The 26,663-nt window shown below is 53.2% G+C and overlaps 2 protein-coding genes across 2 annotated transcripts in view; one reads left to right on the forward strand and one right to left on the reverse strand.

Moving 5' to 3' along the window:
- GRIK5 (glutamate ionotropic receptor kainate type subunit 5) overlaps positions 1-6,813 on the reverse strand; it is a gene marked incomplete at both ends in the record, with an annotated part of 71,834 nt that extends 65,021 nt beyond the window's left edge. Inside the window, 5 exons of the mRNA XM_080703090.1 lie at positions 914-1,092; positions 2,949-3,114; positions 3,187-3,284; positions 6,264-6,428; positions 6,735-6,813. Of these exons, the coding sequence (XP_080559216.1) occupies positions 914-1,092; positions 2,949-3,114; positions 3,187-3,284; positions 6,264-6,428; positions 6,735-6,813 (687 nt within the window). The remainder of the gene's footprint in view (positions 1-913; positions 1,093-2,948; positions 3,115-3,186; positions 3,285-6,263; positions 6,429-6,734) is intronic.
- Positions 6,814-21,514: 14,701 nt separating this feature from the next.
- ZNF574 (zinc finger protein 574) lies at positions 21,515-25,011 on the forward strand (the record flags this gene model as incomplete). Its single annotated transcript, XM_080703605.1, has 2 exons — positions 21,515-21,530; positions 22,298-25,011. 2 exons carry the CDS (start codon positions 21,515-21,517, stop codon positions 25,009-25,011), a joined length of 2,730 nt encoding a protein of 909 aa, XP_080559731.1.
- Positions 25,012-26,663: the final 1,652 nt, after the last annotated feature.

A 26,663-nucleotide genomic window follows, 5' to 3' on the forward strand; every position in this document is an offset into this window, starting at 1 on the left:
TCTCAGGAAAAAGGCTGGAAACTCTCTGTATCAGGAGTGTCCAGTTCTGACCCCCATGGGAATGGTAACATTACAGGATACCAATTTGCATTTCCTGAGCGGTAGGAGCTGGGGGGATTACATGTAAGTGTCAGGCTGAGGGTGGAAAGAGGTGATCATGAGCATAGCATCATGGGAGGGATAGGATCCCCACCCAGGATGGGCTGCCTCTGGAGCCTGGAACTTTTCCCTAAGCCATCCTGCCCCTAGAGCCCAAGCATATGTCTTTCTGTGTGCTATGATCAGCAGTGACATATGGTTTTAATTAAAAAATAATAATAAAGTGGGGAAAAATCATACAAATTTGATTATGAAGAAAAATTAAAAACAGGAAAGCAAATGAACAATGAATGAGTGTGGTCACTGGTGGACAGAATATGCAGGCCCACGGGGGAGCTGAGTGCTCTGGACTCTTCTGTGTGCCCCTGGACAGTCCTATTCCACAGAACCCAACTTCTTCATTCACAAAATGCTAGTGACATAAGTCCCACAGGCTGGGGTGAGAGCCAAATGAAAGAAGATGTGAAACACCTCAACCCAGAACCTCAAGGAAAGTCCTAAGGAGCCATGACTGGGTGCATCTAGCCTGGACCAGCACCGTGCTAAGCACTTTCCCTGCTCTGCACTCACTCACCCTCACAAGCCACCGAGGCAGAAACTACTGTTGCCCTCATTGCAGATCGGTGAATAGACTGTCCAGGGCCTCACAACAAGGGAGCAGCCAGGCTGGGAGATGCTTTATGATCTCACCAGCTGCACTTAAGGTCTTGATCCCCCTTCCCATCACCGAGGCCCAGAACATTGGGCGACTTGCTCATAGTAACTAAGTTTCTGCCTCCAGCTCTTTGGGAAACAAGAGAAAGAGGGAGCCCACCTTACGGAGGACGAGGTGGGAGATGGACGCGTTGGCGTCAATGATGATGGTGGACACTTTGTCATCTCGGATCTCCTTGAGCAACGGTGTGGGGTCCCGGCTGTCATCCAGCATCCTCACTGACAGTGTTTCCTTGGAGATGAGGAAGCCACGCACCAGTTCCTCCAATCGCAGCAGGCCTGCAGGAGGGTCAGACCTCAGCCTAGAGCCCTCCCTCCCAAATGCCCAGCATGGGGTGGACACTCCTTCCTCCTCCCTAACATGCAGCAGCTGGGCAGAGAACTGGAGGGTGTGCCAAGGAGATGGCGCCACTATCTCCAGCATAGCCAGGGCCATTGGGGCGCTGGCTCAAAGACCCAATGCCCATGTGCCCCTAAAGTAAAATCCCAGCCAAAACCCCACCCTCGATCTCCGGCCTCCTGTTCCTGCCCCCTTCCTAAACCTTCAGTGGGATGTCTAACATCTCAGAACTCAACATGTGTCATCTTGCCCAAACCATGTCTCCCATTCTGGGAAAACAGCAACTGCAGCCTGACAAGTCACTCAGGCCAGAACCCATGACGTGAGCCTGGCTTCCTCCATCTTCCTCACCCACACCCAACCTGCCTAGGCTTGACCTTCAGGGCATATTAGAATCTATCCACCATTCCACTGTCACAACCCTGACCCAAGCTACTGTCATCTCTTGCCTCTGACAATGGCCACACTCGCTCCTGAGTCTGTTCCCTGCCTGGCATCCAGAATAATATAAACAGAGGTGTCCACTGATGCCAAGCTCGCTGAAGGCTCTGAGGCCCCCTCGCCCAGCACACACGCAGTGCACTCGGCTCTGGCTGCACACGCCATGGTTGCGCTCTGTCCTTGGCTCTTTCCTCTACACAGAACCCTCTCCCCAGGCCCTCGGGTCTCCATAGCCCTACCTCCCTCCTCAGATGAGATGGCTCAGAGGCCCCTCTGGAGCCCCGATCCTTCTCACCCACTGCCACAGCTCCACGGAGCTCACGCCATCCAACCACAGAAGGCACTGGTTTACAGTTTATTGCCTAACTCTCTCATCGAAATGGAGGTTGGACAAGGACAGCGATTCTAGTCTGCCTCGCTCGCTGCTCTCTCCCTGACGCCAACAACACCTGGCACATAGCAGATGCTCAGCCAACACCTCTGGAAAGAGGAATTTCTTCCAGAGGTCTCGAAGTATGGCCCCCTCTCTGCAACCACAAACCACTGGCCTACCAGATACCTCACACGATGTCTCCAAGACACATTTCACCCATTATGTGCCTCTCAAGGTTTTCCCGCACTCCACACAAGCCTGGTGTCACCATGACCCTGCCCTTCTCCTCCGTCCTCCACTCTCTTCCTTAATCGTCTAGGCTCTCCTTCCTGACTGCTACCACCTGAGCCCAAACCCTGCCCATCACTGGTCCCCCTGCCACATTGCTATCCCTCTGCAGACCACCCTCTGCCTACAACACAAACCTGGCTTGTTCCCTTGGCCTGCCCTTTCCTGCTCTGCTCAAAAACACACCTGCTCTTACACACACACACACACACACACACACACACACACACACACCATGGCCTATGGCCTCCAGGTTCAGCTTCCGTGTCCCCTTCTCAGGGCATAGGCTCTAAACTTCCCAGATAGGTTAGGACCCTCCCAGAGGTGCCACACACTTCCTGGAAGCCCATCCACTGCTCTGCGTCCCAACAGTTCAACAGCCTGAGGCCTCCCCTAGAGCTGAAGTCCTGCGCAGGCAGAGACCACACCGAATGCTGCTTGCTGCCAACCCCCGGGCCTAGCAGAGGGTGGCCAAGAGCAGGTGCTCAGTGACCAGCTGGGACCAGAGAAGTCTCATTAGGGCAGGAAGGGCCTGTGGAACCAGAGGCCATGGTTCCTGAGGGAGGAAGGGATAATGGGGACTAGGACAGCCTAGTACCCAGGTCCCCAGGGCTTTTCCCTGGGGGCACTGAACAACTGTATGGGAAGGGACGTTGGGGGACAGAAAGCAAGCAGCCTGTCCTCCTCCCTCACACTCAGCCTTGGCGCAGATGAGGCTGGCCGAGGGGTAGTTGAAGGACTTGAGGATTCGGGAGACCGCCAGGCTGACGTCCTCGTTACTGGGGTACAGGCTGACAGATGCGAAGCGAAGATACTGAAGGCGGGGCGTCTCCTCAGGACCCACCTTGATGTGGGGGATCTGGACAGAGAAGGGGCTTTCGCTTCCATCCTGCTGCCCCCGCCCCTCACCACCCCGCGCTCCCCACCTCACCTCCTTCTCCCCACAGATATGGCTCACGGTGGAGGCAGATGCTGGGCTAGAGGAGGGCCCCAGGACAGACACGACCCCCTTGGGCAGGATCTGACACACTGCAAGAGGCAGGGAAGAGACCACAGAGTCAGGGACCCTCTGCCTTCTCTCCCGTCCCACCCACCAGGGGACTGCCCTGGCCCCAGAGAGGATCTGAATGCTTAGAACTGCCTGATCCTTCTCCACTACCCAGACCCAGAGGCCCAATCCCCAACCCTGCTCAACACAGTTCATGAGAGGAAGAGGCGCGAGACAGAGCCACAGAGGGGCATGTCAGAGAAGAGGACTACAGGCAGGTGAATTAAGAGGAAGAGACATCAGGTCCCCTTCTGGCACTGAATCCAGTGCTTAGTTCCTCTGCCTTCATCTTAACTTTTTTTTTTTTCTTTTGGTGGTACTGGGGTTCCTAGAAGCCCTTCTACCTCCAGGCTACACTCCCAGACCTATTTTATACTTTTTATTTTTGGAAACAGGGTCTCTGAAGCCAGCGCGGCTGGCTTCAAACCTGTGCGATCCTCCTGTCTCCGCATCCCAGGCGCGGGGATTACAAGCGTATGCCACCACGTCCAGCCATCTTAACCTTTTTAGTCACATTACCACCCATGCTACACCCAGTGTCTCCTCCACCCCGGGCACATACTGAGGTCCTCTGTGTCCACTCTGCTCCAAACACCACCCTCTGCTGCATCTACGTGCTCCTCCTCCAGCCTTCTTCCCCTTACACACACGTGTGGTAGAGAGCTGTTGTTTTTGCCTGCGCACTGCCCATTCTCACAGCAGAACTCCAGTGTTTCCTAGAAGAACCACCCTGCTTTTCAGTCCATGTGCTTCCCAAGGACTGATGGGCATCGGGCTCAAGCCTAGCCAGTCAGAACCACATCCTCTTGGCCACAATGAATGGTTCAGAGATGGGTATGGGCTCAACTCACACCAGAGAGAGCCTTCTCCAAGTCTTTGGCTCTAATTATTATTGGGTTTGCTACACTGGTGAAATGTGATCTTTGAGTTGCTGGGATCATCTTGCCACCAGTTGGGAAGGGCATTTGTAAGTGTGTGTGTGTGTGGGGGGGGTACTCGGAATGGAACCCAGGGGCCTTCTATCTCTGGGCTACATCCCCAGCCTTATTTTATATTTTATTTGGAAACAGGGTCTCACTAAGTTGCTGAGAACCTCACTAAGCTTCTGAGGCTGGCTTCAAACGTGCAATCCTCCTGTCTCAGCTTCCCAAGTACTGGGATTACAAAACATGAGCCATCATGCCTGGCTTGAGAAAGGCATTCTTAAAAATGAAGCCAACTCAGAAGAAAGCAAAACCCAGAGATAAAGACAGAGCGATTCCTGAAATATCATTTCAACACCTAGATCCAGCCATTTCGTAAGTAATCCTGAGGCATCATTCACTACGTAAATCTGGTCATGCCTGAAATAGTCCCTATGTCTTTTAGTGACATGATCTGATTATCTTGTTTTTGTTTTTGTGGTGCTGAAGATGGAATCACGGGCCTCACACATGTGAGGCAAGTGCTCTACCACTGAGCTACACCCCAGTCATAATGCCTATTTTTCCCCTTAAACCAGCCTGAATTGGGTTCCTGCCACATCTAACTAAAATCATGAAAACTGAATATCTCATCTTTCAAACTTGTCCCTTCTATGCCTTCTACCCTGGTGAAGGTCCCAACATTTGCACATACCAGATGCCTGGCAATGGTTCTTGCCTTTAATCTCTCCCCCTAGATCTATTAGTCACCAAGTCCTGTCTCTTCTTTGTCCTCAAAGTTTCTCACATCTGGCCCCTTCTCTTCAACCTCACTTCTCCTGCTCTACTTTAATATATTAGCTCAGGCATGTACCAGCCTCCTCAATCATCACCCCAATCTAGCGCCTTCCAGAAGCTGCGTTTCCTGCTCTAAACCCATCAGCGACTCTCCACTGCTTTGGCTGAGCGCAGACCCCCTTGAGCCAGCCTGCCCATCTGCTCAACCTCTCCTCTGTCTGTCCTGTTCACAGTGCAGCCCAGGAGTCCCTCACGATCCCCTTAAACACGCTGCATCCATGTGGTTGGGATGGCCTCAACGCCAAACACTGTTCATTGGATCCAAATTCTTTCCCCTGCCCCCTAGCTCCAGACTCCAGGCATGTGCCTGCACTGCCATCTGCCTCTTTACCTTCCATCCCAGCTTCTCTCAGATGGTGTTCTGTGTCACACCAGTCATGACCCTGGGAAACATCACACCCCATCCTCTCTCTTGGTGATTTGAAATACACATGAACACAATAAAGCTTCTGATGTGGCCTTCAGGGAAAAACCCCTGTCTACAATGTGTATGAGCCGGAAGTGGTGGCACCCGCCAGTAATTCCAGTACTTGGGAGGCTGAGACAGAAGGAGAGCAGGTTTGAGGACAGTTTCAATAATTTAGTGAGGCCCTTCACAACTTAGTGAGATCCTGTTTCAAAATAAAACATAAAAAAGGCTGGGGGAGTAGCTTAGGGGTAGAATACCCCTGGGTTAAATCCCCAGTACCACAAAAAGTTTTTCTGTTGTGCTAGGGATAGAACTCAGGGCCTCATGCAAGCTAAGCAGGAGCTATACCGCTGAGCTACGTTCCCCAGCTCTAAACATGTTCTAAGGCAGCAGCTCATAAGGTCTGTGGCCTGAGCACATGTGTTCGAGTGGCATGCATTAACATTCATTTGGGCCATCAGGATTCAACAAACACTACTACACCCTTGCCATGTAGTGGGCTGGTCTCCACCGGGTGTGTGTGGGGCAACACCACTCCACATGCTGCTCGCCTGATAAAGCCTTCTCCAGAATGCATCGGCTAACTCACCCTCAGCCCCTGGCCTCACCGCCTGGGCCCCTGCCCCTAGCAGCAGCCACCTCCAGGAAGGAGAAGACAGAGACAGACATGAAGGAAGGGGGCAGATGGAGCTAGAAGAGGCCAAGGCAAGTTGAGGAGGCCAGGAGAGGAGGGATGGACTGAGGGCCCCGGCCTGCCCTGCCTCACCCCACACCCCTGCAGCCCCGCTCACTGGTGTCCGTGGTCTCGTACTGGCTGTCCCGCTGCAGCTCAAAGATGTCCACTTCCACTCGGGCCTTGGCTGGGACCTCGATAATCCCGTTGATCTGCTCCCGGGCCAGGGCCAGAGCCAGACGCTCACCACGGCCACACACTGTCTGGTCGTCCAGGATTGCAGCTGAGGGGACACAGAGGTTGGGCACCAGACTCCTGGGTCCTAAGGAAGGAGGAGCTGGGGGCCTGGACTCCTGGGCTCTGGAGTGAAGGTGGGTAGAGGGACTGAGGGTCGAGATGAGGCTGAAGAGAGCTGGAAGTCTGGACCTCTGTGTCTGGAGGGAGGAGGAGTTAGGGCCAGAACTCCTCACTGCTGGGACCTCAGGCCCAGAGTTCTTAGTCCCAGGCGACTGGCATGCCTGGGTTCCTAAGAAGGAACCCCAGGGCCCAGCAAGAAGGTCTCTGAGGGTGGGGTGCTGTGGGGCCTCACCCATGCGCAGTGATGAGAGCACCTGGAAGCTGGGGCCGGCGAAGGCAACAATCAGCAGCAGCAGCAGCTCAGCCGGCATCTTCCTCCCCTCCTCATGGGGACGCAGCTGCCGCGGCCCCCACTCGCCACCTGCAGGGAGGCCCCCGATCCCAGGGGAGATTGCTGATGTGGACAAGATGATAAGCACAGCCCCCAGGACATCTCTAGTGAGGAGTTCACAGTTCTATAGGACCCTGCTCTGACTACAAGCTTGTGGTACTGAGATACCACTAGAAGGAAGCTCAGGCTCAGAGGTGCAACTAGGAGGAGCTCACAGTGTCCAGGCACAGATGGGACAGGCACTGTTACCCACAGCAACCCAAGCAGGAGCAAGGCATGCTAGAGCTCTCAGGTAGCAGTGATTCCAGGGACCAGCACCACCCCAACAGGAAACCAGGAAGTGCCAACCCCCCACCCAGTCCCGCCCCTGTCTCTGGGCAGGCAGTGGTTACTAGGCAACAGAAACAGGCTGGAGAGGATGCAATGGTTGCTAGGCAACCCCATCCCAAGCCTCACTTGCCACCTTCCTGATGTCCCTGGTTCCCACAATCCCATGGGCAGAAAGGCCTGAATATCCGGTGTCTGGGGTGTGGGGGAAGTATCCGGGAGTTTGGAAACTTGGGAAGAGAGGGAAAGATGGAAAGAAAGAGAGACGCACATAGGCCCAACAGAGCAAAAGGGCTAAAAGAGAGAGTCTCCAAGAAAAAAGTCTTAGCGAGGGGAAAGATGTAGAAACTTAGTAATGGAGAAGGAAAAACAGATATAACAAGGGAAGAGAAAGGTGACAGGAAATGGAGCTGGAGATGGAGAGAAACAAGTACGGAAAGAGAAAAAGAGTTACAGAGAGCTAGAGATGGGGAAAGAGATGATGGAGGGATGTGGAGACAGACAAAGGACAGAAGCAGGGGGAAGAAGAGACCACGGTGGAGATGCCAAGACACAGGAAGAGAAAAAGAATGGAGAGACACAAATCAACTCAGGAGGCAACCAAGGACAGCCAGAAGAAAAGAGCGTGGGTAAGGCGAGAGTGAGCCGTGTGCCAGAAGTGCATACACGCCACGTCCCCGCCCCGCTGTGGGCGCTCAGGAACAGAGGGAGACAGCGCTTCTTTGCTCCTCACAACTCAACTGTCCACCCCAGGGAGGAAGGGTCCGCTCTGGATGCACCTGGCCTTCTGCAGGCAAGCACTAGATGGGATGAGTTTGGCCAGATGCACACAGAGCTCCTCCAAGTCAAGGGCCATGCTCCCCCCCAAGGGAAGAGATACTTGGCTCTCCATGGAAGAGGATTGTTGCGGGGCCCAGGGCGCTGTGGGGTGATCCTGGTGTCTCCCCACACCCAACTCAGGCCCCATGGAGGAAGAGCTTAAGCTGGTGAGACACCAGAATGAGAACCACCAGGGAAGAGAAGCGGCATGAGCCAAGACCTTGGGTCAGCTCATGCAGCCAGGGTGGCAGGAGACCCCAATGATGTAGGCTCTGCCCCCACCTCCCGGTGTGACCTTGAGCAAGTCACCACTCTCTCTCTCTCTCTCTCTCTCTCTCTCTCTCTCTCTCTCTCTCTCTGGGTCTCTGGGAAGGAGAGGCTGGGAGAAGTGGTATAAGAGGGCATGCTGGACAGGCTGGTGGCTGCAGACTATAATTTAAATCTAAGGTGGAGGCTTGTCAAGGGTGGAAGAGCAAGGGATGCTGGGAAAGCTCACAGCCAGAGGGCGGGAGGGTGGGGCTGGGAGAGGACAGGAGGGAGGGGGTTGTCCTGAGATACCAGGGACTTCTGCAGCAAACAGGGAATAGACACTAGAAAATAGAAAACTGAGGGGTAGGGGGTGGGGGGGGGGAGAAGGGCAAGGACCCACAGGTGGCAGACACAGGTGAGAGCAGAAAAACAGAGACACAGCGTAGGGACAGGCTTCGGGGAATCAAATGGACACAGGGTCCAAGAAAGCATGCAAAGAAAAACAGAGCCGGAAAGTGGGAGCTGGGACTAAACAGGAGAGAACAGACGACACAGTGAGACACCAAGGGGGCAGAAGCACCAGTCATGGAGGCTGTGAGAGAACAGGGAAGGAAACAAGCAGGCGTGGGGCTCACAGACCCAGGCTCAGGCCAAGTCAGAGAAAGGTGGAAATGCAGTCAATTACCGCGGGGAAGGGCCCAAGGCAGGGGCCCTGAGGGGTGGCGGCATAGCAGCAAAAGAGACAGCAGCAAAGGTAAGGAGGCAAATGGGATGAGGGGGAGGCCCCCCAAACACGAGGATGAACACCAAGAACTGTGGAGAGGCCAGGGAAACAACACACTCCAAAGAGAGGGCTGGTCTGAGAGAGGAGGCTGAGCATTGGAGCTGCAGGAGGAGCAGAAGCAGGTGGAAGGCCCTGGGGAGAAGCACACAGGGAGGGGGCCGGACTCACACACTGGAGGAGAGCAAGAAGGAGCCAGGAAGGAAACTGAGGTGGAACAAAGAGCATATGTGCCTGGAAGGGCCCAGGCGGCCCCCACGCACAGAGGTGCCGCCACCAGGAGACTTTCAGGGATGCCTGTGGGGGCGTGAAAGATCCAGGGCCCCCGCAACCCCCCAGGCGTGGGGAGAGGTGGGAGCAGAGAGGCCAGGCCGGGTAATGCGCCAGCGGGGAGAGAGAATGTGAGGTAGAAGAGCAAGACCGCCCAACAACCAGGGAACAGAGAGTGAGAGACAGGGCTGGGGAGCCAGAGTGGGTCTGCAGGGAGGCAAAGAGCAAAGCATGGAAAACAGCCTCCAAGCCCTGAGCCGGGCCCAAGTTGGGAAGAGGGAGGAAGCAAAGAATGGAAAGACACAGTGGACAGATAGCCAGCCAGCAGGGCACATCTGTCAGAGACCAGAATTTAACAGCGACACACGAAGACAGGGTTAGGATAACAGCAAAGAAGAGTGAAGTTGGGCAGAGTCAGAGAGAGGCCCAAGAGACACATGAACACAAGAGACAAAAATGGAAATTAATTTCCAGGGGATAGAGGCTGGACGGGATAAGGCCAAGGCCTATGGCAGGCACAGAAGAGGAGAGGATGAGAGAAAGAGACAGACAGACAGATAAAAATAGAGTGAAAGAGAGTAGGAGCTGGTCTGGGACTGGAACCCTAAGCTCATAGAAAGTAGGAGCAGGGACATGCCAAGAGCTCCAGGAGAAGTAAGACACCACAAGGTAGAGAGAGTCAGCCCCACAGGACCCCAAGAAGCTGCAGGACTAGGGCAGGTGTAAACTCTGTACCCAAAAGTAGGGGTGAGAAGGGGTCGTGGCAACTGGAGGCGGGGGAGATGGAGGACCCAAAGCAGGCCCCTAGCAGGGGAGGGTCCTTGCCTTCAGGAAGCAGGGAATGTGGGGGCTCCATCAGATGGACAGTGAGCCCGACCTTCCAGGACCCGGGAACCAGCCCAATCCCCGCCCTGCAGACACTCACGGATCCTGATGGGACGGAGGGCTGGGCTCCCTCGAGGCCGAGGAGCGACAACAGGGATGCTCTGGCGCTGGGTGGTGGTGTGGCTGGGGCGGGGGGAGAGGGCAGTCCACAGGGCCCCCTCCCCCGCCGCCGGCGGTGGCCCCCAACTAATCCAAAACGGTGGCTCCCAGGAGCGGGAGGAAGGACAGGTGGAAAAGGAGAGGGCGGGCCGGGAGGGGAGGAAGGGGAAAGGAGAAAATGGAGGAGAGAGGGGAGAGAGGAGAGGGGGAAGGAGCAAATGGAGGGGAAGGAGGGAGGAAAGGAGGAGAGGAAGGTGAAAACGGAAGGGAGGGGGGACACTGGCAAAGCCGGGGGAGGGGGAAGCCGGCCCAGGAAAGGGCCCCCGCCCCCTCCCCTAGCCAGGCCGGCCTGGGGGGGCCACGGGGGGTGAGGACTGGGTGGAGAAAAGGAAGCTGGCCATTGGGCGAAGTGGGGGAGGGGAGGGCTTGCAGGGGGGGAGGGGGTCACCCCCTTCCCCCCCTCCCCCCAGAGCCTTGACCCTGCCCGGGATGAGGCTAGGGCCTGAAGTCCTCAAGCCCTCAGCCCCAAAAGCAGCATGCTGGGGACCAGGGGAGGCCGGGCAGTGGAGGGGCTGGGGAGGATGGGGTGCTGGCAGCCCAGGAGAGGCCAAGAAGGGGGCAGATGAGGTGGAGAGATGGGGAGGAGGAAGAAGAGGAGGGAGGGGAGGATGGAGAGAAGCAGGTGGAAGAGGAAGGCGGAGGAGGGTGGGGTGTCCCGGGGGCGGCCCTCGCAGGGCCTCGGTGGGAGGGCCTGGCCACAGACTCCCGGTCTCCTGCGAGGAGCAGCCGCTGCCGGCTCCGTGTCCCCAGCTGGGCCGGCCTCCCCGCTGCTGGCTGCTGGCTGCTGCCACCGCCGCCGCCACCGCTCCTTCTCCCCTCTGAGGCCGCCGCCGCCGCCTGCCTGCCCGCCCGCCGCCCGCGCTGGGTCCTGGAGCTCGGGGGGCGGGGGTGGGGGAGAGATGGAGGGAGCGAGGCAGGCGGGGAGGAGGGCGGGCAGGAGGAAGGGAGGGAGGGAGGCAGGCCGAGAGCGAGGAGGGAGGAGGGTCGAGGGAGGGGGCCGCGAGGAGAATGCTGATGAGAGGAAGGAGCTGCATTGGATGGAGGGCCCACCCCCGGGGCCACCCCTCCACCACCATGCCACCGCCCTGGCCGGGCAGGGCAGCTCTGGGCACTGGAGCCCACGGAGTGAAGAGGCAGCAGGGAGACCTGGGGAGAAGGCTGGGAGATGAGGAGAGAGGGTTCCAGAGATGAAGGAAAATGCAGAGAAACAGCAAGGCAGCCATCAAGATCCAGAGAGATGGGCCCATAAGGACAAGGACAAGGGAAAGCCTGGGGATACGAAAGGCCCATGGAGACCAGGAAGCTAGGGAGCTCGAGAAGAGGGCTAGTTGGACACAGAGGGAGCCCTGAGGAGGGGGAGAGGCCCACACAGACAGGAGACACACCTGGGGCAGCAGAAGTGGTCCACAGAAAGGGCAACAAGAAAGCAGACCACAGAGGCAGGGAGAGGGCAGAGAGCCCCAGAAAGTCACAGAAACGGGGAGATGCCCACAGGCACTAAAGGATCCAGAGACAAGGACATGGCTCATAGACACAAGGGGCTCACTCAGGAGGGAGTGGCTGGCCCCTGGGGACAAGAGAGACGCCCCCGAAATAGAAATAGCCCCAGAGAAGGGAACTCTCTGTAGTGCCTAAAGAAATCCTTGGGACCTACAGAGATGAGGGCTTCTTTCTCTAGTCACCAGAGCAGAGGTGCTGTGGTAAGGGAAGACCACGCAGGGGTAGGGAGCTGGAGGGTAGAGCCAGGGGCCTCCCTCCTTCCCAGGGAACACTCTGCTGCCTCTCAGAGGAAGCCTAGCAGGGTAGGGGGATGGAACAGAGAGTATCAACATGGATATTGGAGTGGGGGGGGGGTGCACGGCTGGGTGGGGGGGTGAAATTTTGGGGGAAAGAACATGACAGTTGGCACTGAAGGCTGAGCCCGTGACTCACCACCACCCCCATGCTCGTGATGGGGAGGAGACAGTGACACACTCACGTGCAGCCCCCAGCACACGTGACCACATGCCTCGCACACACAACTGGCACGTGGCAGCTCTCAGACCACACATAGGCCTGGCATGGGGAGCCTTCTGCAGCTGGCATGTGGATCACTCCTGATATACATGTGAAACATACATCTGACCCATCAGGAGCGCCAGTTTGCACACACCTCCTCACCCTACTTGGGCAGCACCCACAGCCCCCCTAACACCCACTCTCAGATCCAGCCAGGCTTGAGGCCCGGACTCACGCACACCTCTTGGCCTTTGCTTATGCAGAGATCCCAACATAGAACAGTAATCTTCTCTAAATATAATCTGTCCCAGAAGTGCTGGTCTGGTGCTACCACCTCCAGAATGTCTGACCAGGCCCGTTTACTCCTGTATATAGAGTGAAGAGACCTGACCACCCAAATAAGTTGAGAAGCACAAGCAGAAGGTTCTAGCACAGAGGGGTCTAAGAGCGGGGGTCAATGGCACACACCTGTAATCCTAGTACTTGGGAAGCTGAGGAAGGACAAGAGCAAGATAGAGGCCAGTCTGAGCAACTTCAGGAGACCCTGTCTCAAAATACAAATAAAAAGGGGTAGCCGGGCGTGGTGGCGCACGCTTGTAATCCCAGCATTCACGTTCGGGAGGCTGAGACCGGAGGATCGCGGTCCGCGGCCAGCCTCAGCTACTTAGTGAGGCCCTTTGCAGCTCAGTGAGACCCTGTTTCAAAATAAAGAATAAAAAAAATAGGGCTAGGAGTGTAGGTCAGAGGTAGAATGCCCCTGGGTTCCATCCCTAGCATTGCAAAAATAAAAAATAAAATAAAAAGGGCTGGGGAAGTAGCTCAGTGGCAGAGTTCCCCTAGATCCAAACCTTAGTCCCTTAGCCTGACAAGCTAAACTAGGCCCTCAGATTTTCAAGTGGGAAAATGAGTCTGGGGAGCCAGGTGTTGTGGCACATGCCTGTAAACCCAGTACTTAGGAGGCTGAGATAGGAAGATTGCAGGCTCAAGGACAGCCTCAGCAAATAGTGAGATTCTTATCAACCTAGAGAGACCCTGTTCCAAAATGAAAATAAAATTGGGCTGTGTGTGTGTGTGTGTGTGTGTGTGTGTTACTTGAGATTGAACCCAGGGACATTCTTCCTCCAAACTACACCTCCAGCCCTATTTTTGACTCTTTATTTTGAAACAGGGTCTCATCAAGTTGCAGAGGGCTTCACTAAGAAGCTGAAGCTGGAACCCAAGATCCTCCTATCTCAGCCTCCCAAGTACTGGGATTACAAGCATGTGCCACCACACCTGGCTTGAAAGAGGTTTGCACACCCCAACTTTCTTAGAGCATGCAGGCCTAGCTTTAGAGCTCACTAATTTTCACCAACTTCTTTGGTCTCACTGAGCTGCAAAGGGTCACTAAGTAGCTGAGGCTGTCCGCAAACCTGTGATCCTCCTGTCTCAGCCTCCCAAGTACTGGGATTACAAGCGCATGCCACCATGCCTGGATTGGTCTACTACTTTTTGTTTATTTTTGTTTTTGCAGTATTGGGGATTCAACCCAAGGGCATCCTACCTCTGAGCTACCCACCAGCCCTATTTTTTATTCTTTATTTTGAAACAGGGTCTGAGTTGCAGAGGGCCTCACTCAGTAGCTGAGGCTGTCGGCGAACCTGTGATCCTTCTGTCTCAGCCTCTCAAGTACTGGGGTTACAAGCATGCACCACCACACCTGGCTTGGTCTACTACTTTTGTTCATCCATTCAACAGACACTCGCAGGGGCTGGGATGTAGCTCACTGGCAAAGCGCCTGCTTTGCAGGTGTGGCGCTCTAGGTTTGATCCCCGATTCCAAAAAGACAACAACAACAACAACAACAACAACATGCAGTTGTTCCCTGCCATTTGCCAGGCTGTAGAGCAGGGGAGGCAGGCTCAAGGACAGCCTCAGCAAGTAGTGAGATTCTCATCAACCTAGAGAGACCCTGTTCCAAAATGAAAATAAAATTGGGGGAGGTAAGAGTGTGGACCTTGGGTGGGATCAACTCCTGGCTTGGAATCCTGGCTCAGTCTCTTCCTAATTATGGGAACTTGGACAAGTTACTTCTCTGGGCCTCAGTTTCTTTGTAAACTCAGGATAATAGTTTTTCCCTTAGAGGGTTGTTGAGAGGATTAAACTAAATAATGCATGGAAAACACCAAGTATAATTCTTAGCATATCATAACACAGGAGATGCCAGCTATTATTATTATTAGGCGCCTTGAGATACTAATAAAAATAACTTATATGTAGCTCTCACTCCACCCTCACCACAACCCCTTGAGACAGAGACTGTTATTAGCCCCATTTCACAGAAAAGGAAACTGAGGCACAGGGGATTTGTCTTCCTCCTGAATCACAGCTAGGAAGTGGCAGGGCCAGTATACCAGTACAGGCAGCCCCTGGTTCAACTACAGGGGACTGGTTTTAGGGAGTTTAGTGGAAAAGTAAGGACAACCAGTTACAAATCAATGGAAGGACATAGCAAAGGTAGTAACTGAAGAATCAGACCTATTTATTTTTGCTTTTTGGTACATGGAATTGAACCTGTGAGTGTTCCCTGAGCTACAACCCCAGCCCTATTTTATTTTTTATTTTAAAACAGGGGCTTGCTGGGCGTGGTGGTGCACGTTTGTAATCCCAGCATTCAGGAGGCTGAGACAAGAGGATCACAGTTCGCAGACAAACCTCATCTACTTAGGCCCTCTGCAACTTAGTGAGACCCTGTTTCAAAATAAAGAATACACAATAGGGAAGGGGGTATAGCTCGGAGGTCAAATACCCCTGGGTTCCATTCCCAGATACACACACAAAAAAAAAATAAAAAAAAATACAAACAAAAGGAGCTTGCTGGGTGTGGCAGCGCACGCTTGTAATGCCAGCATTAGGGAGGCTGAGACCGGAGGAGCGTGGTTCGTGGACAGCCTCAGCTACTTAGTGAGGCCCTTTGCAATTCAGTGAGACCCTGTTTCAAAATAAAGAATAAAAAATAGGACTGGGGGTGTAGCTCAGAGGTTGAATGCCCCTGGGTTCCATCCCTAGTACTGGGAAAAAAAAAAAAAAACCCAGGGTCTTGCTAAATTGCTGAGGCTAGCCTCAAACCTGTGATCATCCTGTCTCAGCCTCCCAAGTACTGGGATTCAGGCATGTACAATGTCCCGCTGAGCCAGACTGTGTATGTGTGTTACTGGGGATTGAACCCAATGCATTCTGTCTCTGAGCAACACCCTTAACCCTACTGTACTTTTATTCTGAAACAGGGTCTCACTAGGTTGATGAGAGTCTAATTGTCCTCGAACCTGCAATCCATGTCTTAGCCTCCTGAGTAATAGGATTACAAGCGTGTGGCACCACACCCAGCTGCAGATCTGTTTCTTTCACTGTGTTCAGTTTTCTAATAGCTTTTTGGCTTCAGATGGGTAAATGACCCAATTCAGGGCCTCAGTTCCCTTATCTAAGAAATAAGGAGAAGGTAGGGAGGAGAGGTTTGACCAAGTGCATCTCTTCCAGCTCCCTGGTCCTCCACTTCAAGGAATTGCTCTTGTAAAATATTTTCAACAGTACAACTTGCTCCCAAGGCTAGAGGGCCAGGTGAGCCCTAAAATACATGAGAGCCCATCTTCCCTGAGCTGTGCAGGATTAGAGTCGCCCTGAAAGGATGCGGAACAGGCCATCTGCTAGAGGGATCTTTTCCTCTAGGCTCACCCTCAGATCCTCTATCCCCTATACTTGGTTTCTTTTGTCATTCTTTTTCTATTTTGATATTGGGGCTTGAACCCAGGGGCATTCTGCCTCCGAGCTACACTACCAACTCTTTTTGTTTTTGTTTTTTAAACAGAAGTTGCTGAGAGCCTCACTAAGTAGCTGAGGCTGGCTTCGAACCTTTGCCATCCTCCATTCTCAGCCTCCCAAACTCGGAGATTACAAGTGTGAGCCACCACACCCGGCAACTCTTTTTGTTTTTGAAATGGTCTTGATGGGTTGATGAGAGTCTATGTTGCTAAGGCTGGTCTCACACCCCTGATTCTCTAGTCTCAATCTCCCAAGTACTGGAATTATAGGCCTGAACAACCACTCCTGGGTTTTTTGTTTGTTTGTTGTGTGGTTTTGGTACTGGGGATTGAACTCAGGGGAATTCTATCTCTGAGCTACCCCCCCCAAAAAAAAAAAAGTCTATCTTTAAGTTGGTGAGTCTCTCCCTACTTGCTGAGGCTGGCCTCGAATCTGTGATCCTCCAGTCTGTCTCTCAAGTATTGGAATTACAGGCTTGCACACTGTACCTGGGGACCAACTCGCACTTGGGTTTCTAATCCTGATTTTTTTTCCCTCCAGTTTCCATTTCCTCCCACATACTTTAGGCTTTCCTTGTTCTCTCAGGTTTCTTCTTGCTTTCTAACATTTTAACCCCCCTATCTTTATTTTTTTTTTTAATGGTACTGGGAGGGGACCAGAGGTATTCTACTTCCGAGGTACATCCCAGTCCTATTTTTTATTTATTTATTTATTTATTTTTATTTTTATTTATTTATTTATTTTTTTGCGGTACCAGGAATTGAATCCAGGGTCATTCTACCTCCGAGCTCCACCTCCAGCCCTTTTTTTGGGTGATATTTTTGGTGATACTGGGGTTCCTGGAAGCCCTTCTACTTCCGGGCTACACTCCCAGACCTATTTTTATACTTTTTTATTTGGAAACAGGGTCTCTTACGCCAGCGCAGCTGGCTTCCATCCTGCGCGATTCTCCTGTCTTCGCCTCCCAAGCGCGGGGATTACAAGCATCAGCCACCACGCCCGGCTCCAGCCCTATTTTTTATTCCTTATTTTGAAACAAGGTCTCACTAAGTTGCTGAGGCTGGCCTTGAACCTGGATCCGTCTCTCTCAGCCTCCCAAGTACTGGGATTACAAGCATTCGCCACCATGCCGTTTATTCTTTTTGTGGTACTGGGGATGAAACCCAGGGGTTATTCTACCCCCGGGCTACACTCCCAGACCTATATATTTTTTTTATTTGTTAACAGGGGCTCACTAAGTAGCTGAGGCTGGCTTCGAACCCGTGCGATCCTCCCGCCTCAGCCTCCCAAGCGTGCGCCACCACGCCCGGCTCATTTACTTTTGAAGCAGGGTTTCACCAAGTTGCAGAGGGCCCAAGTAGGTAAGGCTGGCCGCGAACCTGCCATCCTCCGGTCTCAGCCTCCTCAGCACTGAATTACAAACAGGCACCACCACGCCTGGCTCCTCTCCCCCTTTTTAAATAAAATCAGTCTGAAGCATCGGTTTCCACCTTTACTCCCTTCACGTGATACTGCAGTTTCCCTCTCTTTACGCTGACTGATACTTGACTTTCTCCCTTTTCCCTCGGGGATGCTCAAGCCCCAACTTCCCCGCTCCCGCCCTCGAGGAGCCCCGGGTCTCGAGCACTCAGACTCTCCCTAAACCCGACCACTGCTCCAGCCAGGCGCTCCAAGATGGCGCCCGCCGCGCCGGCCCGCCTCTGACGTCACCGCGCCGCCCTCCGCTCGACGCTCCCCTTTCGGACCGTCAGGGGCGGGGTCCAAGAGGAGGTGGAGGAGGAGCAGCCTCCAGGGAGGCTTAAGAGGGCCGGCGCTATCAACGCGGGGGCCGGCCGGTGAGTGAATGGCGCTATCGGATTGGTTGGGCGCTACGCAGACTACGACCCTCCGCGCGATTGGCCCAAGCCTCAGAGACATAATTGCCGATTGGCCGAACGGCAGGGGCCGACCAGGCGGTGATTGGTTGCGTCGTGCCGTCTGCGCGGCGGCTGAGGAGGAAGGTGGGAGGGGCGTTGCTGAGGGCGGCTGGGGCGAGAGTGAGGCAGCGGAGCAGGCGAGAGGCGACGGCGGCAGCTAGAGAGGGCGCCGCGCAGGGCTGGCTGTGCCAGGAGCGGCGGCCCCGGCCCCAGGCCTGCGGCGGCGGAGGCGGTGAGCGCCAGCGGGCACGCGGAGGGAGGCCCGGCCCCCACCCCGCGGCCTGCTCTCCGCCCGGCTGGCGCGGCGAGGCCCAGGGGCGCCCGCCGCGGTGGCCGAGTGGCACCAACGGCCGCGGGGCGCGCGGGCGGCGGGCGGGGCGGGGCCGTGTGCAGGCGAGTGAGGAGGGCGGGGCTCGGGCTGCGGGCCGGGGGCGGGAGACCTCAGAGCTGCCCGGAGGGGGCGCCTCGGCGCGGGGTACGGGGGCGAAGGCCTGGGCGGGGGGCAGAGTCCAGGGCGGGGTGCGGTTTGGGAGGTTTTGGGGGCCAGAGGTGGGGAGCTCAGGGCTCGAGAAAAGAAGTAATTAAGCTAGCGTAGGGATTAACAACAACAAAAAAAAGGTAGCTATGCCTGGAAAGAATTAGGGCAGTGAAAGGGGTCTGGACGTGAAAAGGCATAATAAACGGATATTCTTTAAGAGATTTAGAACCAAGGGAGATGTCCAGGTGTGAAGAATGGGATTAAATTAATATGAAGAGTCTTTAAGCCAATGTGGTGGGTTTGGGTCTCCTTAGAAAGTGTTGAGAGGAGTCTACATATAAAGCGTCTATTCATATGTATAGGTGTCTTAAGTGTCCCTGGAATGAGCTAGAGGGTAGTCTTATTTTCTTTTTTTAAAATACTGAGTAATTAGGCCAAGGTGAAAATGGAATTCGGGTATCCCTGTGGGGGTAGGAGTGGTGAGGAATTTGAGTGTTAAAGAAAAGGTGTGGTCTAAGTATTCCTGGGATGGGGATGATGAAATGCTGTATTGATTGGGAGTCTGGATATCCCCATAGCCATAGGCTGGTGAAGTGTTTGAATGGGAGGAAGAGAGGGTCTGTCTACCGAGTTAGGATAGTTCTGGGGGTTCTGTATGAGAATTAGGGATCTGAGCTGGGTACAGTGGCACGTGCCTGTAATCCCAGTATTTGGGAGGCTGAGACAGGATCATAGGTTGGAGGCCAGCCTTAGCAATTTAGCAAGATCCTGTTTCCAAAAAATGGGGGGCTTGGGGTGTAGCTCAGCAGAGGTATAATGCCTCTGGGTTCAGTCCTCAGTACCACCAAAAAAAGAATTGGGGATCTGGGTACCCCTGAAGGTGATTTGGGCAGAGGGAGGGCTGTATATGGGAAAGGAGTTTGAGCCATTGTGAAGGGTAGTCTGGATATCTCTGGACTGGGTTACCATATGGGGATATTTTTGCAAAGAAGAAAAGTTAAATGGATATGAAGTAAGAAATCTGGGAATCCCTTGAATGGGTTATGGTGGGATTGAGCCTTTCTGCAAACAAGAAAAGGTTATTAGTACTTTGAAGGGGGAGTCTAGGTATCCCTAGAATGGGTAAGAGTTGACATGGACCTTTATGCAAAGAAGAGGGATTTAGGTGGTTGTGAAAAGGAGGTTTGGGCATCCTGGATAAGGGAATTAGCACTCTAGACTTGGATACAGAGAAGAGATTTAAGATTAAGCCAGGTACAGTGCCATATGCCTGTAGTCCCAGTGCTTGACAGAGTCAAAGACTCAAGGCCATCCTTAATTTAATGAGACTTTCAGTGACATAGAAAGACCCTGTTTTATATTAAAAATAAAAAGGATTGGGGGGCCAGGCGTGGTGGTGCACGCTTGTAATCCCTGCGCTTGGGAGGTGGAGTCAGGAGGATCGCGCTGGTTCGAAGCCAGCCTCGCTGGCTTAAGAGACCCTGTTTCCAAAAAAAATAAATAGGTCTTGGAGTGTAGCCCGGAGGTAGAAGGGTTTCCAGGAACCCCAGTACACCAAAAAAAAAAAAAAAAAAGACTGGGGGTGTAGTCCAGAGGTAGAATATCCCTGGGCTCATCCCCAGTATCCCCCAAATTCCTGGAGGCATTTGGTAGGTTTGGTAGGAAGGGTCTAGGTATGGAGAAAGTATTAGGCATTGGTGAAGATGGATCTGGGTATTCTGAATAGGGTGGTAAGAGGATGAGAGAGGGCCTTGATTTGTTGAAGTTAAATATTTTCAAGAGGAAAGTCTGGAAATTGTGGGAAAGTGGTTAAAGTAGGAAAGATCTGGTTGTAGAGATGGATTAGGCCAATATAAGAAAGTTTGGGGGAATAGATAGTTTGGGTGTTGTTGGGTGTGTGCGTGTATACATACCTTTTTCTTTTTCTTTTTTTTTTCTTTTTTTTTTTTGCGGCTCTGGGGGTGGAACCTAAGGGCATTCGACCATGAGCTACACCCCCTGCCCTATTTTTTTATTCTTTATTTTGATTTATTATTATTATTATTATTATTATTATTTTATTATTATTATTATTTGGTGGTACTGGGGTTCCTGAAAGCCCTTCTACCTCCAGGCTACACTCCCAGACCTATTTTATACTTTTTATTTGGAAACAGGGCTTGGAAACAGGGTCTCTTAAGCCAGCAAGGCTGGCTCCGAACCCACGAGATCCTTCTGTCTCTGCCTCCCAAGCACGGGGATTACAAGCAAGCATGTGCCACCACGCCTGGCTTATTCTTTATTTTGAAAAAGGATCTCACTAAATTGCAGAGTGCCTCACTAAGTAGCTGAGGCTGTCCTCAAACCGTGATCCTCAGGTATCAGCCTCCCAAATATACTAGGATTACAAGCGTGTGCCACCACTCCTGGCTATATGTACCTATTTTTTAACATTTTGAGTCTAAATTGCTGAGGCTGACTTCAAACCTGCGATCCTCCTGTCTCAGCCTCCTAAGTTCTGGGATTACAAGTGTGCACCACTATGCCAGGCTGGGAATGGATAGTTTAATGTGAGAAATCTGGGCACCAGAGGGAGAGTTGGTGGTTAGCAAGGGTTGTTTGTAAAGGAGAGGGGTCACAACCATATAAGGGTGCCAAAAGTAAAGTGGCAGGGTATTGAGGCAGTTTGATCTGGGTATAAAAAGAGGTCTGAGGCCGGGCATGGTGACGCACACTTGTAATCCCAGAATCCGGGAGGTTGAGACCAGAGGATTGCAGTTTGCAGACAAGCCTCAGCTACTTAGTGAGACCCTACACAATTTAGTGAGACCCTGTTTCAAAATAAAGAATAAAAAATAGGGCAGGGGGGTGTAGCTTGGAGGTCGAATGCCCCTGGATTCCATTCCCAGACCCTCAAAGAACAGAGGCCTTAGAGGAAATGTGGTTGGGAGGAGCAGGGTAGTATAAATTGGCAAGGAGGGCAGGTGGAAAGGAGACAGGTTCCTGTGTGAGGGGTGGAGCCATGGGGCTGCTGAAAGGTAAGGGAGATGAGGGGGCTAGACAAGTGGCAAAGATCTGATGGGTAGTATTTTATTTTGATTGCTTTTTTTTTTTTCTTTCTTTTTTTTTTTTTTTTGTGGTACTGGGGGGTGGAACCCAGGGGCTTTTCCTACCTCTGGCTATACTCCCAGACCTATTTTATATTTTATTTGAAAACAGGGTCTCACTAAGTTGCTGAGAGCCTCACTAAGTAACTGAGGCTGGCTTTGAACCTGTGCAATCCTCCTGTGTCAGCCTCCCAAGCTCTGGGATTACAAGCATGCACCACTATGCCCACCTATTTGATTGCATTTTGATTGAGAGGTGAGACTTGGGGTAGAGTCCCTGGGAAGGGGCAGCTGGGAATATTTTTTGGTGTTTTGTGTTTTCACGGGAGGAAGTATTATTTGAATGGAAAAAATTAAAGTTAGAGGGAAGCTGGGCATGGTGGCGCACTCTTGTAATCCCCGCGCTTTGGAGGCTGAGATAGGAGGATCGCACAGGTTCGAAGCCAGCCTCAGCTACTTAGTGAGGCTGTCAGCAACTTAGTGAGACCCTGTTTCCAAATAAAATATAAAAAAAAGGTCTGGGAGTATAGCCTGGAGGTAGAAAGCCTCTGGATTCCACCCCCAGTACCACCAAAAAATAAATAAATAAATAAAGTTAGAGGGAAAAATAGGATTTAAAGTATTGGAAGATAGGGGTGATAAAGGGAAAGAACTATTCCCAGGAAGGTCTGATTTGACTCTGCCCTTCCTTCTTGCAGCCCAGGGCCTTGCCACTGCCATGACTGAGGAGTCAGAGGAGACGGTCCTGTACATTGAGCATCGCTATGTCTGTTCTGAATGCAACCAGCTTTATGGATCCCTGGAGGAGGTGCTCATGCACCAGAACTCCCATGTGCCCCAGCAACACTTTGAGCTGGTGGGTGTGGCTGACCCTGGAGTCACTGTGGCCACTGAGGCAGCTTCAGGCACAGGCCTCTATCAGACTCTCGTACAGGAGAGCCAGTACCAGTGCCTGGAGTGTGGGCAGCTGCTAATGTCTCCCAGCCAGCTGCTGGAACACCAGGAACTGCATCTGAAGATGATGGCACCCCAGGAGGCAGTGCCAGCTGAGCCATCATCCAAGGCACCCCCCCTGAGCTCCAGCACTATCCACTACGAGTGTGTGGATTGCAAGGCTCTATTTGCCAGTCAGGAGCTCTGGCTGAACCACCGACAGACACACCTCCGGGCCACACCCACCAAGACTAACACTCCAGTTGTCCTAGGGTCCCCAGTTGTCCTAGGGGCTCCAATGGGCCAAACCCGAGTGGCTGTGGAGCATTCATACCGGAAGGCAGAAGAAGGTGGGGAGGGGGCTGCTATCCCATCTGCAGCCGCCACCACCACTGAGGTAGTGACTGAAGTGGAGCTCCTCCTCTACAAGTGCTCTGAGTGTTCCCAGCTTTTCCAGCTGCCAGCTGACTTCCTGGAGCACCAGGCTACCCACTTCCCTGCTCCTGCCCCAGAGTCCGAGGAACCTGCCTTGCAGCAGGAGACTCTGACCCCATCACCTATGGAAGTGCCTGTGTCTCAACCCGATCCCCTGCCAGCCACTGACCACAGTTATGAGCTGCGCAATGGTGAAGCTATTGGACGGGATCGGCGGGGCCGCAGGGCCCGGAGGAACAACAGTGGAGAACAGGGTGGGGCAGCCACCCAGGAGCTCTTTTGCTCAGCCTGTGACCAGGTCTTTCTCTCGCCTCACCAGCTACAACAGCACCTGCGGAGTCACCGGGAGGGTGTTTTTAAGTGCCCCCTGTGCAGTCGAGTCTTCCCCAGCCCTTCCAGCCTGGACCAGCACCTTGGAGACCACAGCAGTGAGTCCCACTTCCTGTGTGTAGACTGTGGCCTGGCCTTTGGCACAGAGGCCCTCCTCCTCACCCACCGGCGAGCTCACACCCCAAATCCTCTGCATTCGTGCCCATGTGGGAAGACCTTTGTCAACCTCACCAAGTTCCTCTATCACCGCCGTACCCATGGAGCCGGGGGTGTCCCTCTGCCCACAACACCGGTCCCACCAGAGGAGCCTGTTATCAGTTTACCTGAGCCAGCCCCAGCAGAGACTGGAGAGCAAGAGACCCCAGAGCCTCCCGTTTCTGAGGAGAGCTCAGCAGGGCCTGCTGCCCCAGGCACCTACCGCTGCCTCCTGTGCAGCCGTGAATTTGGCAAAGCATTGCAGCTCACCCGCCACCAGCGTTTTGTGCACCGGCTGGAGCGGCGCCATAAATGCAGCATTTGTGGCAAGATGTTCAAGAAGAAGTCTCATGTACGAAACCATTTACGCACACACACAGGGGAACGCCCCTTCCCCTGCCCTGACTGCTCCAAGCCCTTCAACTCTCCTGCCAACTTGGCTCGCCACCGACTCACACATACAGGGGAACGGCCCTATCGGTGTGGGGACTGCGGCAAGGCCTTCACACAAAGCTCCACACTGAGGCAGCACCGCCTAGTACATGCCCAGCACTTCCCCTATCGCTGTCAGGAATGTGGGGTACGTTTTCACCGCCCTTACCGCCTGCTCATGCACCGTTACCACCACACAGGCGAGTACCCCTACAAGTGTCGCGAGTGTCCCCGTTCCTTCTTGCTCCGCCGGCTGCTAGAAGTCCACCAGCTTGTGGCCCATGCTGGACGCCAACCCCACCGCTGCCCATCCTGTGGGGCTGCCTTCCCCTCCTCATTGCGGCTTCGTGAACACCGCTGTGCAGCTGCTGCTGCCCAGGCCCCACGGCGCTTTGAGTGTGGGACTTGTGGCAAAAAAGTGGGCTCAGCTGCTCGGTTGCAGGCTCATGAGGCAGCCCATGCAGCTGCTGGGCCTGGAGAGGTCTTGGCTAAGGAGCCCCCAGCTCCAAGGGCCCCTAGGGCCACTCGCACACCAGTCACTGCCTCCCCAACGGCCCTTGGAGGCACTGCTAACACAGCCCCCATAGCTCCTGTCCGACGCCGGGGCCTTGAGTGCAGCGAGTGCAAGAAGCTGTTTAGCACCGAGACATCATTGCAAGTACATCGGCGTATCCACACAGGTGAGCGGCCATATCCATGTCCAGACTGTGGCAAGGCCTTCCGTCAGAGTACCCACCTAAAAGACCATCGACGCCTACACACAGGTGAGCGGCCTTTTGCTTGTGAAGTGTGTGGCAAAGCCTTTGCCATCTCCATGCGCCTGGCAGAACATCGCCGCATCCACACAGGTGAACGGCCCTATTCCTGTCCTGACTGTGGCAAGAGCTATCGCTCCTTTTCCAACCTCTGGAAGCACCGCAAGACCCACCAGCAGCAGCATCAGGCAGCTGTGCGTCAGCAGCTGGCAGAGGCAGAAGCAGCTGTTGGACTGGCTGTGATGGAGACTGCAGTGGAGGCTCTGCCTTTGGTGGAGGCCATTGAGATCTATCCTCTGGCAGAGGCTGAAGGAGTCCAGATCAGTGGCTGACTCTGCCCCATTTTCCTCTTCAGTACCATACCCTGTTGCTGAAGGCCGTCCTCTAACATTCTCTTAAACCTCTGTATACTGTGCTTCCTCCTCCTTTCCCCACACTGTAAGTTCTGAAACTGGATTTGTTCTTTTTTTTGATGGGGGTGCTCTGGGTCCTTGGTATACATAAAAGACCTTTCCCCTTTCCACCTGTTAGCACTGGTGGCCCAAAGTAAAACAGTCAATAAAGACTGAGTTGGACATTAATGTGCTTTTGTCAAGCTCGGTTGTGTAGAATGGAATTTGGGAGTCATGGGGCCAGGTACTGCGTCTGACTTACAGCTGCATTTCCACATCCAGAATAAGCAAGTGGTAGGCAGTAAACACTTGCTGGATAGAAGGGAAGACTGGATTATGGCTGTTTCTCAGCAGGGACTTCTGGTGCTACATGGAGGCAGTGTGGCTTTCTTTCCACTAGAGGGCCCCAAAGCAGTGTAGAAAAGCTGGATGCTATTTCTGCTAGTGGCAGAACCCCTTAAAGGAATCCTAAGATTCTTACCAGTCATGTCCCACCAGTTTGGGCCTGTCCCCCAAGGCCATCTGGTTTTCTCATTGGGGCCCTGAGGACAGATCAGGCATGAGCTTTGGGACAGTAGAAGAAGGTAGCTCCTGGGGTCGGACCCAGCCAAGAAGTGGAAGATTGTAAATAATGTGTGGCTACAAGGGAAGGTACCTCGAAGCCACCCTAGAGTCAGACTGTGGCTCAATCAATAGATTTTTTTTTTTTTTTTTTAAGGGGGAAGAGGGAGTGCTGGGGTGGCCGGCCAGCATTTGAATGTCTAATCTTAATAACATTCACACTGGCCCTGGGAAGAGAATATTTTGCAGGGAAGGCATCTGAAGTGAAAAGCATTGAGGTGACTTGCCAAAGTCAGCTCCACCCAAACACCAGACCTTGAATTTGTCAGGCTTCATTTGTTTTAATCACTCATGCTTTTCTCTATTCTGCTGCCTTTTATATAATTTGGGGGAGGGCTGGTAGAGACAGGAGATGGAGGAGTATGACATGGGAATGCTCAGTTGGTGTGCCTTGCCTCTTAAGACCTGCCCCCAAGATTTCTCCAGATCCTTCTATCAGAACTCATAAACCCCAATACAGAGGTAGAAAGGGAAAATATTTGTATTAAAATTAAGGGAAGCTATGCCTAATGGTGCAGTGTTGTAATCCCAGTACTTGGGACGCTGCAATTTAGAAAGCCCCCATTTCAAAATAAAGAATAAAATATAGGGGTGTGGCTTAGAGGTAGAATGCCCAAGTTCCATTCCCAGTTCTGCCAAAAAAAAAAAATAATAATAATAATAATAATAATAATAGGGCTGGGAGTATAGCTCAGAGATAGAATGCCCCCCTAGGTTCACTCCAGTACTGGGGGGGAAAAAATGAGGGAAAGGTTGATCCAAGACCTGAAAACTAAGCATTCCAGTTATTTCCTTCAGGCTTTTGGCCCTCTATGGACACTGAGGCCCTAGGAGAATCAGGACTACAAGTCAGGTCTCCTAATTACATTGCTATTTTTAATCATATTACCTTTTTACTTTTTACAACATTATGCTTATTTTAATCTCTGTGTGTGGGGCGGTGTATTGGTAATTCAACCCAGGGTCGTTCT

Source organism: Muscardinus avellanarius, assembly GCF_963383645.1.
Source record: "Muscardinus avellanarius genome assembly, chromosome: 10".
NCBI classification, from domain to species: domain Eukaryota; kingdom Metazoa; phylum Chordata; class Mammalia; order Rodentia; family Gliridae; genus Muscardinus; species Muscardinus avellanarius.